The sequence below is a fragment of the Podarcis gaigeae genome (genome assembly GCF_964106915.1).
Source record: "Podarcis gaigeae genome assembly, chromosome: 8".
Lineage (NCBI taxonomy): Eukaryota > Metazoa > Chordata > Lepidosauria > Squamata > Lacertidae > Podarcis > Podarcis gaigeae.
Genome location: NC_139684.1, coordinates 28,611,471 through 28,624,578, shown reverse-complemented (window position 1 = coordinate 28,624,578; position 13,108 = coordinate 28,611,471). Strand labels below are relative to the sequence as shown.

At 47.2% G+C, this 13,108-nt stretch overlaps 1 protein-coding gene across 1 annotated transcript in view; it reads right to left on the bottom strand.

Annotated features, from left to right (window-relative positions):
* Window positions 1-12,145, bottom strand: part of SLC2A1 (solute carrier family 2 member 1) — a 38,568-nt gene extending 26,423 nt beyond the window's left edge. Inside the window, exon 1 of the mRNA XM_083753094.1 lies at window positions 11,823-12,145. Within this exon, the coding sequence (XP_083609220.1) occupies window positions 11,823-11,843 (21 nt within the window). The 5' untranslated portion in view covers window positions 11,844-12,145. The remainder of the gene's footprint in view (window positions 1-11,822) is intronic.
* Between the last annotated feature and the right edge of the window lie 963 nt (window positions 12,146-13,108).

The following is a 13,108-nucleotide window of genomic DNA, read 5'->3' as shown; positions in this document are numbered from 1 at the left end:
CACCGTATCCAGAAGTGTTTTCCTTGGCCTGTCCCATAAAAAAATAAAATTAAATTTATTTGCTACCAAAAAAAAGGGAGAAAAGTGCAAACTTAGCAAAAAGAAAAGAAACTAAGAAACAAAGGTTTGAACCACAAAGGGTCAAAGCTTTGGAGGGACAAAAGTAGACAGATACAGAGCAGCTCTAAAGAGATCATAAAGTGTCCCCATTGATTACATCGCATGGCTGGGAAGGCTATTATAGTGGGGAGAAAACCCCTCTTCCTTCTCCTCACCAGGCATAATTTTGTAAGTAGAGCGAGATAAATCGGTTTGGCTCCATCTTATGTCCATTTTGCATGCGCTCATTCAATATCCTGTTCTGTCCTGTCGCCACCGCAATCCACATTTTTTAAATTTTGAGAAATCTGCACATAGATTAGTATCCATGTGAATGTTTCCCCCCAAAAGGCAACACATTTCTAAACGCGGTTTCTCTTAGGATATGCAGCACTTTCCTCAAAGCAGAGGACAGCATTGCAAAATTCAAAAAAAATACGAAATCTGAAGGATAGATTGTCCCAGAATACTGGGGGCGATGCAGAGTATTTAGACTCCATTTCTACCTCCCAAGCACTCAGCGGGAGTCAGTATCATCTCAGGAATCCTTACAACACCTCCCTGGAAGTCAGACTAGGGTTACCAATACAAACTAGGGCTTGTGGGAGATTGAAAAGTAAGAGCTTTGGAAGGACGCATTACGAGTTCACAGTGGAAAGGAAGATCTGAACCAGAGTTTTTCTGCTTCGCTGCTCGCTCTCTTATTAGACAGTCCACTGCCTCTAATATCCATCTTGGAAATGTAATGCATTTTATTTCGGCTTTTGGGTGGGGAGGAGGGGCTGCCACCTTCTGTGTGAAGTGTTCACCTAGCGGAAACAGTTAAAAGCACCAAGGAAATATATTTCCTCCCTCTTCCTTGCTCGGGCAAGGGGGGGGAGGGAGGCCACGGAAAGAAGATTAAGTGGGGGACTCATTTTGCTCTCCTTTCAGAGACTAAGACCAACACTTCCCTCCTCCCCGGAACGTGCAAAGGGTCATGTACACACCCATTACGTTCCTCAGCCCAGCTCCTGCCTACAGATTACCCACGACACTGGACAAGGCATATGCATTTGTACACATCCCCCAGTACGAACTGGACTCCTCACTAACTAAAAAAAAAGAGAGAGAGAGAAAGCTCTGACCTCAGATCTCAGGTTGCTGGGGGCTCGTCCCCCCACAGCCAATCAGGATGCTGATCCTGCGCATGGCCCTCCCTTCCCCCCTCGTAAGCCAGAGCATCATGTTCACCTTTCGCCCACATTCGCTGGGCTGCTTCTGCCTGCCTGCCAGCCCCCCCCTCCAGTCCCGCCAGGCGGACATGCCAGCAGCACCCTCCCCAATGGAGGAGTGGGGGGTGGGGGAAGGGGAGGAGGAAGATGGGGGAGAGAAAGGGGCCTCCCCATTTCATCAGGAGGGTGGAGGGAAGCATGGCAAGATGCATTCACTTTGAATATGCCCAAATGCCAGAAGCGACCGGAAACAAGCACATTCTCTCACCAGGAGGGGTGAAGGCCTATCCCGTCGCAAAGAAGACTTGCTCTTGCCAGGGTAAAGACCCTCCCCGCCCCCAAAATTCAGGAGCTTAACAACATGGCTCAAGTTAGAAACCTTTTGTCATTTGCTTTCCAGACGGAAACTTGCACAGGCAGAGCAAAAGGCTGGAGAGCTGGAGCAGTGACATCTGACAACTTAGAGGCAGGGAAGTTGCTAAGTTCCTAGTGGGGGGGGGGGGAGTTGCTGCTATATCAGGTCCTCCTTGCAGGCTTCCCTTTGGGACACCTGGACTGCCACCGCATAGCTGTCAACCTTCCCTTTTTTTGTGGGAAATTCCCTTATTCCAGCACCGTTTCCCACTGCTTCCGCAGATTGTTAGATATCCTGGAGACTGTCCCCGGGACAGGTGAGGCTGCTGATCCCTTATTTTCAAATCTGAAAGTTGACAGCTATGTGCCACTGTGAGAACAAGATGCTGGACTGGTTGGGCCACTGGCCTAATGCAATGTCTCGTTCTTAAAAGATTTTGGGACCAACTCAGCTCAAATTCAGCCGCTCCACACTGCTGGAGGTGCAGCCTCAAACAGACCTTTCTCTTTCAGCAATCGTTTTAAATTAAGTTGCATTATGGATCTTGTGATTTTACCTGTGGGGTTTGTGGCTACTGTTTGTTAAACACACTATATCCTTTTGGCTGATAAGATTGTTTTATTGATTCTTACATAAAACTCTCTAACTGTCTATGGTGACAAGTGGCTTAGGGATATTATAAATCAATCAATCAATCAATCAATCAATCACCCAAATGGCCCCAACTGGGAGAAAACAATGCCTGCAGATCTCACTTTCCATTAATTATGTGATTTTTTTAAAAAAAGAAAAGAAATATTAGAAACATGTTTTGCATCCAGAAATGCTATTATAAAATTGACCTTTCATCTACAGCACAAGATCTGCCCCCCCAAAAAAATTCCTTCCTTGCCCCAGGTATAGTGTTGCCAACTAACCAGAAAAAGAGACACTGTGAGCTGCTCTTGTGCCTTTTAATAGCATGAAGTATCATCATCTGCTAAATGTCTACAGATCAGGCGTTGGAGAAGCAACCCATTCACTGTAAAAAAACACACTTTCCTAATCCAGATCAAGTTGGTGTTAAAGGGTTAGAGCAACTGCAGCCAAACCAGAAATTGGCAACCCAGATTCAATCAGGACCGCCATTTTGGATTTCAGCACCAAGGGGGACAAGATGTTCAGCTGGGCTTCTTGGATCGTTCAATATTAATTTGCTTTTTAAAAGAAGAAGTGTACTTTAAGGATATTTGTCATGGGCTACTTTGCTATATCTGATCATCACTATAGCAATGACATCAGTACAGGAGAAATCCCTTTGGTGCAAATGCTTAGTACAGAGACCCACTGAATTGCAGGACAATCATTGCACACAGTCTTGTGTCTATGCAGAAGTGAGCTCATTGTATCCAGTGGGGCTTACTCGCTAGTCAGAGGGTCCAGGATTTCAGGCTTAGGGTGTGTTTTGTGGTGGAGAGGGAGAAACAGGCCTACTGCCTTGTCTAAGGGACTCCTCCGAGCTCCTCCACCACCCCTATCTTGAGTGCTTGCTGTCTGGGGTTTCCTACCCCACCCTAACGAAATTTTCATTATATTTACTCCCTCCCCTCTTTTTTTTTACTCTTCTGCCTAGAACAGACTTGCAAGTGGCGGCTCGCCTCTTCGCCTACCGCGCAAACTCAGAACCACCAGCAGAAAATTTCCATGAACCAAAAGATGCTCCTTTTCGGATGGAAAAACCCCAGAAAAGCCCCCCCCCCCCAAGCAATTGTTTTTAAACTGGTACAGGATCTCTGGAGCCCAGAGGAATCCTGGAGAGCAGCAAAGCGTATCATGATAACGAATGCATTTTGTCAATATTTATTATCCCCATCCTTTCCAACAATGATCCGGGACAACTCCCACTGACCCGGTCTGGTCTAGAGGGGTCTTTGTCCAGGAGATCAAAGGCTGCCCCATTGTGTCCCGGGCCTCTTTGATGAAGGAGCAGAAGAAAAAAGAAGGAACGCCTCCCCACCTTCTTCATAAATTGTTGTTTTAATCCTATCGGCTTCCGAAATTTTTGGCCTGGGGGGAGCGGAGAAGGAAGCGGACCACGAAAGTGCCCCGCTTGTGAGCTTCTCCATCCTTCCCCTGCAGTGGTGTGCTCCCAGCTGTCACGTCCCACATTCCTGTTCCAAATCCACACCTTATGAGCAACTCAGCCCGTGGCGCTGCCAAGATTCCAGCCCAGCTCTTCCCTGCCACCACCCTCGCCCCTGCCGACTGTGTCATCAGCAATCAGGGTTCCATCGGCAGCCTTGTGACCAGTCTCTGCACACAAGGGGGGGGGGCGGGGGAGACACACCACGGCACGGAAAGGAAGCAATTGACAACCTCTTGCACAATTTTAAATCTTTCAAAAGCATCCTGACCCAGAAACATTGGATCACACACGAGCAGCGTTGCCTCAAATGCCCTTTGATGTGGGTGAAGCTCTGTCTTGGGCTGGTCTTCTGCCTTTGCAAGCCTAAAGCGGGAATATTTTTTGCAAGCTTGATTTATCAGTGCGATTGGGCCATATGCAGGCTCTATGAATGGAAAGTTGAGACGCTATAGGTGCTTTCCCTTATTTGTTTATTTTGTTAATGCAGAAAAAACTTCAATGAAAACGAATAATAATACAGTGGTACCTCGAGTTAAGTACTTAATTCATTCCAGAGGTCCGTACTTAACCTGAAACTGTTCTTGACCTGAAGCACCACTTTAGCTAATGGGGCCTCCTGCTGCTGCTGTGCCACCGGAGCACGATTTCTGTTCTCATCCTGAAGCAAAGTTCTTAACCCGAGGTACTATTTCTGGGTTAGCAGAGTCTGTAACCTGAAGCGTATGTAACCTGAAGAGTATGAAACCCGAGGTACCACTGTAAAAAAAAACTTAAGCAGGAAGAGAAAGCGTTTGCATTTCAGGATAGCAAACGGACCCGAGAGACCCTTTAGCTATAGAAAGATAAATGGCTCAATGGGTTTGCCTCTATGGCAGCAGAATTCGGAAATGAAGAGGCATAGCGAATGTCCCTTTATTAAAAAGGGAGATGGCCCCATAAGAGTCGGACCACGTCTGCAGAGACACGGCTTCAAATCCTCACTCTTTCTTGGGATAGACACACACTCAGCAATACCAACTTTATGGGAGCATTGCAAAGGTAAAAGGCAGAGAGGAAATTGTATGTGCTGCTTTCGTTCCTTGGAAGCAAATGTAATTAAAACAATGAGTGAGTCTGCGGTTGCACACAGGCTTTGAATAGAGAGAGAGAGCCCCGGGCTCAATTTCTAGCAATTGTCATTGAAGTGTCTCCAGTTAACAGAGCTGAAAAGGGCCTTGCAGAGCAGGGGTGAGGACTCCAACTCCCATCACCTCTGGGGACTGGACAGGGCTGCTGGGCCTTGTAGTCCAAAAAACATCTGGAGGGCTACAGGATACCCACCGCAGCTGGAAAGCCACCACCAGCCCCTTGGACAAGCTGGTCTGACTTGGGGTGAGGCAGCATCATAGTTCAGAAGGCAGCCCTATTGAATTGCACCCAGATTACATGTCTAGTACAAGACTGCAACTTCATCTAGATAGCCCTGGGAATCAATGTGCTGCCTACCCTAACAGTCCACAAGTGAAGGCACATGGGCTAAATCCAGCCCCTTGAATTGCCAATATAAGGACTACCTTATACTGAGTCAAACCTTTGGTCCATCAAGCTCAGTGCTGTCTACACTGGCTGGCAGCAACTCTCCGGGGTTTCAAGCAGGGGACGTTCCCAACCCTACCTAGACTGAACCTAGGACTTTCTGGATGCAAAGCAGGCTCTCCCCCCTTGAGCCACGATTCCTCCCCACAATAAACCCAGAAAACCACAGTAAACAGTAAGGTCTTCACTTGCAGCAGAGAAACAAAACTGAGACCTCAGGTCCAAACAAAGCAGGCCTGCTGCGTTATACAAAATGAAAACAAGTACCAGTATACCAATGTACTTTTTTAAAAAAGGCAGACGAAAAGCACAAAACTAAGGAGCAAGATAAGACAAAATTGCAATAGGAACAGCAGCTAACGAAAGGATTTGCCAGCATCCTAAATCCAGGCTCAGAAGGAAATAGGCAGCCAATTCAACTCCTTTAGAACAGGCATAATCAAAATTCTGGCAGCAGTGGTCTGCCCTGGTGGGAGTAATATCTGCCCGCCACACCAGGGCTTCCCTCTCTCTTAGGAATCACCTGTGACCTCGTCTTGGTCAGGGTGAGCTGAGAGCATAAGGGAAAGTCACCAGAAGATGGGGCAGCTCCTAAGCAACTGCTTCAATTGCTTTTGCCTGCTCTCTCCTTTTGAGAATTAGAAACCGGGCCAGCCCTACCGTTAGACAATCGCATTAGGTGGCAGGTACTTGTGGGGAGCTAGAGGACAGAAGCAGCAGCCACAGCTCCTGAGCCCTGTGGTCATTCCCTTTTGTTAGAGATCAGGGCTGTGTGCACTCCCTCAGCTCCACTCAGGTATAATGGAGGATACTATCCCATTGGGGCATCTCTGTTATGATGGATAGGCAAGATACGAGTTCAAGTCCACAGCCCGTGAGCTTTGTTGAGCTGCCATCTCTCAGGCCTACCTATCTCACAGGGTTGTGGAGAAAGCTTCCTCCCAAAATTTCATGTCAAGAGTTTACCTGCCCTATAGTTCAAACCCTGCACTACAGCTCATCTTCAGGCATCACACAGCAGGATTTCTGCTCTTTTATGTCAGTCGTTGCCAGGATACTGACACTCCCCAAATGTAACCCGAGACAGAACTCAGTTCCAGTTTAGGAACTAGTCTCATGCATGAGCTCTCCATAAGCCAGTGGTGTCCAAACATTTTTGATGAAGTGAAGGGCCGTGAGGGCCGACCAAAGGGCCAATCAAAGATGCTGACCTTTTTTAGGATTGAAGTGGTTGGCCTTTCTTTATGATTTTACCCCAAGGTTGTTGAACTTTTTTTAGGATTGATGTTTTTGAGGGGTTTTTTTAGGATTTTACCTCAGGAAATAAACTGCTACAGGGACCGGATTGATTAAACCGACCGGCAGGCCGGATTATGCCCCCGAACCAGACTTTGGACATGCCTGCCATAAGCCAACAGAAACCAAGAAATCCACTGTTGACTCAAATGCATTATTGGCAGGGATCTTAGGAGCCAACTCCTAGGGAACGGGGGGGTTTGGCCCCCACAATAAAATATTTGAGGGGGCTGAACAAATTTGATGGGTATTCCCATTCAAACGGTGTGTGCGCACTTTGTCATGTGATTGATTATGCGGTGCAGGGCTTACCTGGGCCCCCCACAATATTTTATTCGAGTCGGCACCCCTGGCAGCAATCCAATGGAACATTTGCTTGGAAGCTGTATGCCGGCTCCCTCGGCCAATAAAGCAGGATGAGCGCTGCAACCCCAGAGTCGTCCGCGACTGGACCTAACGGTCAGGGGTCCCTTTACCTTTTACATATACATTGCAAGGGTAGACCTGATGACTCTCTACAATTAGAGGTCACCCATTTCACAGACAGAGAACTGAGGCCAGGAATATATGTGGGAGTTAGACCTCAACATTTGAAAAGTGAGTACCACAGATTATTCTTGAGCAGAATTTCCCCCCCTACAACACCACACTGAAGAACAACTATGAGATTCTGGGAAAGCTCTTTTTCATTAGTGACAGGGACAATGAATTGAGAAATAAAGATGAAACGCTTAAAGCATCGTTACAGATCAATGATAGGGAAAGCGAAAGAAACCGAGGTAGCAAGCCTATACATGCTTACCTGGGAGTATAACCGTTTGAGCTTACTTCTGAGTAAACTTTTTATAGGATTGCATTGTACAATTTCTAAAGAAATTTGCAACTGGCTGCCGCATACTCCAAGTTCATTAGCGATGGAAAGGACATTCCTAACCCAAGCTCAATCTTCGTTTCAGTGCTGAGGTTTCACCCTCCATTAACCGAAATGTACGAGACAATTTTTAAACACAAAGCCATTCATTTTAAAGAATGATTAAACATCTCTCTATTACTCCCGGGGAAGAATGTCTACAGATATTGCACAACTGTCATTTCCTAGATAGGAAATGTTGCAGAACAGGTATGTTTAACATTTTGAGAGGAGAAAAAGTCCAATTACAGACGCGTCAGTCTGGACACTTGCAGACATGTACACCGTAAAAGCAGAAACGCACCCTGAACTTAACTAGATTTTAACTGTGCATTTTAACTGGTTTTCAAGAGGAGGATTTCAGAGAATATAAAATGTGATTGTGTTTAATCAAAATATATTCTGCTGGATCTTCAAAACAGAAACTAACCAAGTTACAATGTGTAGCGGTACATGACAGGCAACCCCCACAAAAAGAGGGATGCGATTTAAAAAGTGAAAACAATCCAGTTATCCCCCCCCCCCCATTGTGAGCCTTGTAAGGAATTTTAGAATGATTTCAGAGTCTTAAAAAATATTTCTAATATAATGTAATAGAAGGCAACGTTTTACAGATTAACAACAACAGCATAGCCCTACTGAAATTAATGGACCTAAATTAGTCATGCTCATCAGTTTCAATGTGTCTACTTAGAGAAGAGCTAACATGGGACCAAACCTATCTGTAAACTCAGGGGAGACGGTACAAAAAAACAGAACTGTCTGCCAATAAAGGTAGGTGTGAGAAATAGACTACTTGTTCCCAAAATAAAAAGTAAGCCTTACTAAAACACTAGAGTGATGGTGTGATCCACAAGCCAGTTAATCTCACCAAAGTCACCATGACTAGCAGACCGCCTGACTTATTTACTCTAAGGCTGCAGCCTATACCTTGGAGTAAAAGCCCCATTGAACTTAATGGGGCTGACTTCTGAGCAGACATGCATAGGAGAACATTAAGCGCAATGGGATTTACAAGCAGCACAAAATTGCAGCTGAACCATGCAGCACCAAACACAGTTCTTACCTATCTGTAAGCCCCATTGAACCTATTGGAATTTAAACACCAAAGGAGAAAACATGCATAGGGGGCAGGCATGGGCATAGCCAAGGTGGGCTGCCCCCTAACAAAAATACTGGCTACACCCATGGGGGCAGGTTACACAGTGTGCTTCCTTGCGAATAAGACACAATGCACATAGTGCAATTTACTTCTGAGTCAACATGCCTATAGGCTTGTTGGGTGTTTAATCCCAGGTCTACCCCAATCCCATACAAATTCAGGGGTGGGGTCCTCAGATTTAAGAGCTGGGGTGATGTTGGTAAGTGTAGCTGGATCTTCAATACTTCCCAGAGACCAGCCTTTCTCAGTCTTGGGTACCCAGATGTTGTTGGACTACAACTCCCATCATCTTGCTAACTAGGGATGATGGGAGTCATTGTCCAACAACATCTGGGGTCCTAAGGTTGAGAAAGGCTGCACTAGAATATTTACCCTACCCTACCCAGTCTTATTTCTGGTACCTGAGCTCAGAGCCCCTCTGGCTGTGAAAATCAGCTCTCCTCCATTTCACCTGCCTTTATACAGCAACGCGGGTGGTGCTGTGGGTTAAACCGCAGAGCCTAGGACTTGCTGCTCAGAAGGTTGGCAGTTCGAATCCCCGTGATGGGGTGAGCTCCTGTTGCTCAGTCCCTGCTCCTGCCAACCTAGCAGTTCAAAAGCACGTCAAAGTGCAAGTAGATAAATAGGTACCGCTCTGGCGGGAAGGTAAACGGCGTTTCCGTGCGCTGCTCTGGTTTGCCAGAAGTGGCTTAGTCATGCTGGCCACATGACCTGGAATCTGTACGCCGGCTCCCTCGGCCAATAAAGAGAGATGTGCGCCGCAACCCCAGAATCAGTCATGACTGGACCTAATGGTCAGGGGTCCCTTTACCTTTTTAAGTACAATGCATCTTCTGAGTCTTAAGCTGCAACCTCATTGTGCAGTCCCACTGAACCCAGCAGCATTGCAATTTCAAATAGACACATGTAAGACTGAGCACCAGAACTGGTTTGCAAATGCTCACACACTGCTAGTTCTGGATTTTGCTGTGCAGAGCCGCACACAACTCAATCCAAGCGCCCTGAGTTTGTGGGCTTGCATTACAAGTCAGCTGTGGATGCTTCTCCTTTCTGCAAATATCAGCGTCCAACAGCTCAGATAACCAATATGATGAAGTCTAGGCTTTGCCAACCTGCCGCCCTCTGGATATTTTGCAGCCTGGTAAAGACTGGGACAGAGGCTAGAAGACTGGATAGGAAACATCGTGGGTTCATTTATTGTATCTTCTGTTTTATGCTCGCAACAGCCCTGGCAAGGCAGGTCATGGTCAAGATAAAGCAAGGGTTACAACATCACCCATGAACTTCCCAGCAGAGCATGATTTGAACCAGCGTCTCTCCTGTCCTGGCCTAACAATTTAACCACAGCACCATGTCCTCTGCGTAACGTGAGTGCAGCCAATTGCAGGGTTGTTGTAAAATAAAATAACCCCAGCTAAGTGACATACACTCATCTGATGACCTTGAAGGATGGAATGCACTTTTTTAAAATAAATAAAAATGTAAATTAGGAAATAAAGCAGAAACTGGTGCACACAGTCAAATATTCCAGCTTCTCAATCACGGCATCATCAACAAAAGTTGCCATTTCTCCCTGATACAGAGGCTGCAGAGTTTCTGACAAATTCCCAGCTGACTGTTACAAACAAAGTGGGCTGTCCCAAAATCAGGGGTTTTTGGAACACCTTCTGCAGCCCCAGAGGGCACTTGAACCCTGTTTAATAGGGAACACAAGCACACAAAACTTTGTGTATTGCACCCCACTAATAAATAAACCAGTCACAGAATATTGACAGGCGTAAAGTTGCCAAACATTAGGATAGCTTTAAGAAGTGATCATAAATGAAACAGGTGTTTCCCCAATTTCTTTTCATTCTTTTCTCTTCTTCAGTTTCAGAAAAATATAGATCTACGGCACATCAATAAACCTGTTCAGTGTGTTGCCAAGAGTTTTGCATCCAAACACAAAATTTCCATTCAGTAGAGGAAAATTTAGACGCTGAAGTAGAGGCAAAAGGTGGAACAAATTATTCTCTGGGGAGGTGGGAGCCCCTCAAGCTAAGAGCGGGCTAACAACACACACACACACACACACACACACACACACACTAACTCACTTACTCACACACAGGCTCCAAACCAAAAATTTCCACTTTGCCTCACCACCCAATCAAATCGGGGCAGCAAAGGAGGAAAAGGCAAAGTTGAACTTTCCTGCATTTTTGTCCAACGTTAAAAAGGCTGCCTTTATTTATGTTTCCTTATTTCATCACCTTCATCTTGATGTGTTCCCCCATCGCATTTAAGCAGAAGGCCCTGAAACCAAAACCCCATTTACAACCAATGTTTGAATCGGAAACAGAGGCGGGACATGAACGCTGCCATTCAAGCTATCACCCTAAAACTCAAACAAATTCCGTGGGGGGGGGGAGTGGGGAAGAGAGTGAACCCATTTGGTTTCCAGTCCAGAGCTTGCCACCCCCCCCCGCAAAAAAACTCAGTCCCTCTAAAACCAAGGGAAACCCGATTTAAATATCAAAGCAGCCGAAAAACAGGAGACAAAGGACACCCTCCCAGGAGCCTTTTAACGGAAGTAACACTTTTTCTCCATCAGTGGTTCGTTGCTGATTTTTTTGGAGGGTAGGGAACAGTTATTTTGAACTTCAGTCCTTCCCCGACTTGCTAGAGAGTATTATGGGGTTGCCCCACGGCCAACCATTTGGAAAGCGACATGATGCAACGGGATGCAACGGGGGCGGGGGAGAGGAGCCCGAGCGGTGGCGGGACAGCCTGGTGGGGGCGGGGAGCAGTAGTAGGCACGGCATTGCAGCGCGCTCCCTTCCCCCGTCGCGGGAGGGCCTTGCCGGCTTCAGCCACACGGGGGAGCCGCTGCCAGCCGGCTTTCTCCGGAGGGGTCTAGCGGTCCGGCGCGCGCGCCCGCTCGCTATGGAAGCCCCCCGCCCCCGATCGCCTGCTTGGACGCCAGGAAGGCAGGCGAGGGGATCGGGGGGGTGGGATCCGGGGATCCGTGACGCGGGAGGGATTCCCGGGCAGAGAACCGGAGAAAGAAAAAGAGGGAGAGAGTTGGAGAGGCAACGCGCGCTCACCTTTCCGCCGCCGGACTCCATGGCGCTGCGCCGTGCGCCCTCGTCGTGCGCTCCGTCTCTCCAAGCGCCCGTCGAGCTCCGCCGCGCTGCTGCTGCTTCTGGGCTCCTCGGGACTGGCTACTTCCAAGCCTGGCTGGCTGGCTAGCGGCGTTGGCTGGCTGGCTGCACGCTCCTTCGCTCGCTCGCTCTCGGCGTCGTCGTCCCCGTCAAGCTCTCGTCCGTGGTGCAGCTCTCCAAAGTGGCCGCGCGTCGTGCCTCGCCTCCTTCTCCTTGTCCCGGCCCGGCGCGTGGAAGCTGCTTAAGTGACGGCGTGTGTGTCACGCAGGCCCGCCGCGGATTGGCCGGCCCGGCCGGGAGGTGTGTCGGGGGTGTGTGGGGCCGCTTCCCGAGGAAGCGGAGCCGAGATGGGGCGGGGGGCGCCTCCCGCGTCCTGCGTGAGAAACTGCAAGGCAGAGATGGCGAGGGAGCCGGACGCAAAGGAAAGCGGCGGGGGCGCGCGCTCCGGAGGCTCCTCTGGCCCGCGCAGCTCCGAAAAGAGAGCAGGCGAGGCGAGGGGCAAGGAGTGAAGAAAGCACAGATATATATATATTTAAAGCACATTTTAAGGAAAACATTTGTTTCAAAAGCACTTCTTTTTATAAAAAAGCACATTTTTACTTTAATTAAAAATCCCACACGCGCGCCTAAGAGAGAACATCGTCGACATGACGTTGTTGCTTTACTGGTTTTAGGCAGAGTTTCGCTTTAAACGGTCCAGTTATTTTCAGACCTTGTGCCGCTTAGAGGATTTTGTTTTCTTTCAGAAATATTGAGCGTTATATAAGCAGTGGAACTATTAAGCGTTGCGCCTTCGCATTTGTCTGCCGCTTACATAACGCTTGATATTTACTATGGTGCACGTTATTTACTGTTTGTTTGTTTGTTTGTTTGTTTGTTTGTTTGTTTTTAAGCATATCGTGTTTATTTGGTCGTACGACTTTTAAAACTGCCACTCCTGGGATTCTATTGATTTTTTTTACAGTTGTATTCTCAAAAATAAACATATATTTGATCGATCTTTTATACATACTGTATATAGTTTTAATTCTAATTATAGTGTTCAATTGCTTTTTAATGAGTGTCTGGGGAAAAGATGGGATATTAATGTTATTTAAAGAAACTGTTTTTGTTAGTTGCTTAATGCACATTTTATTATATATTGTATCTTTCTATCTATCACAGGTTCAGCAAGCCAACTTTCTTTTCTGTTTTTATAAAATTATGTTGCCAAGGTCAAGATTACCGGT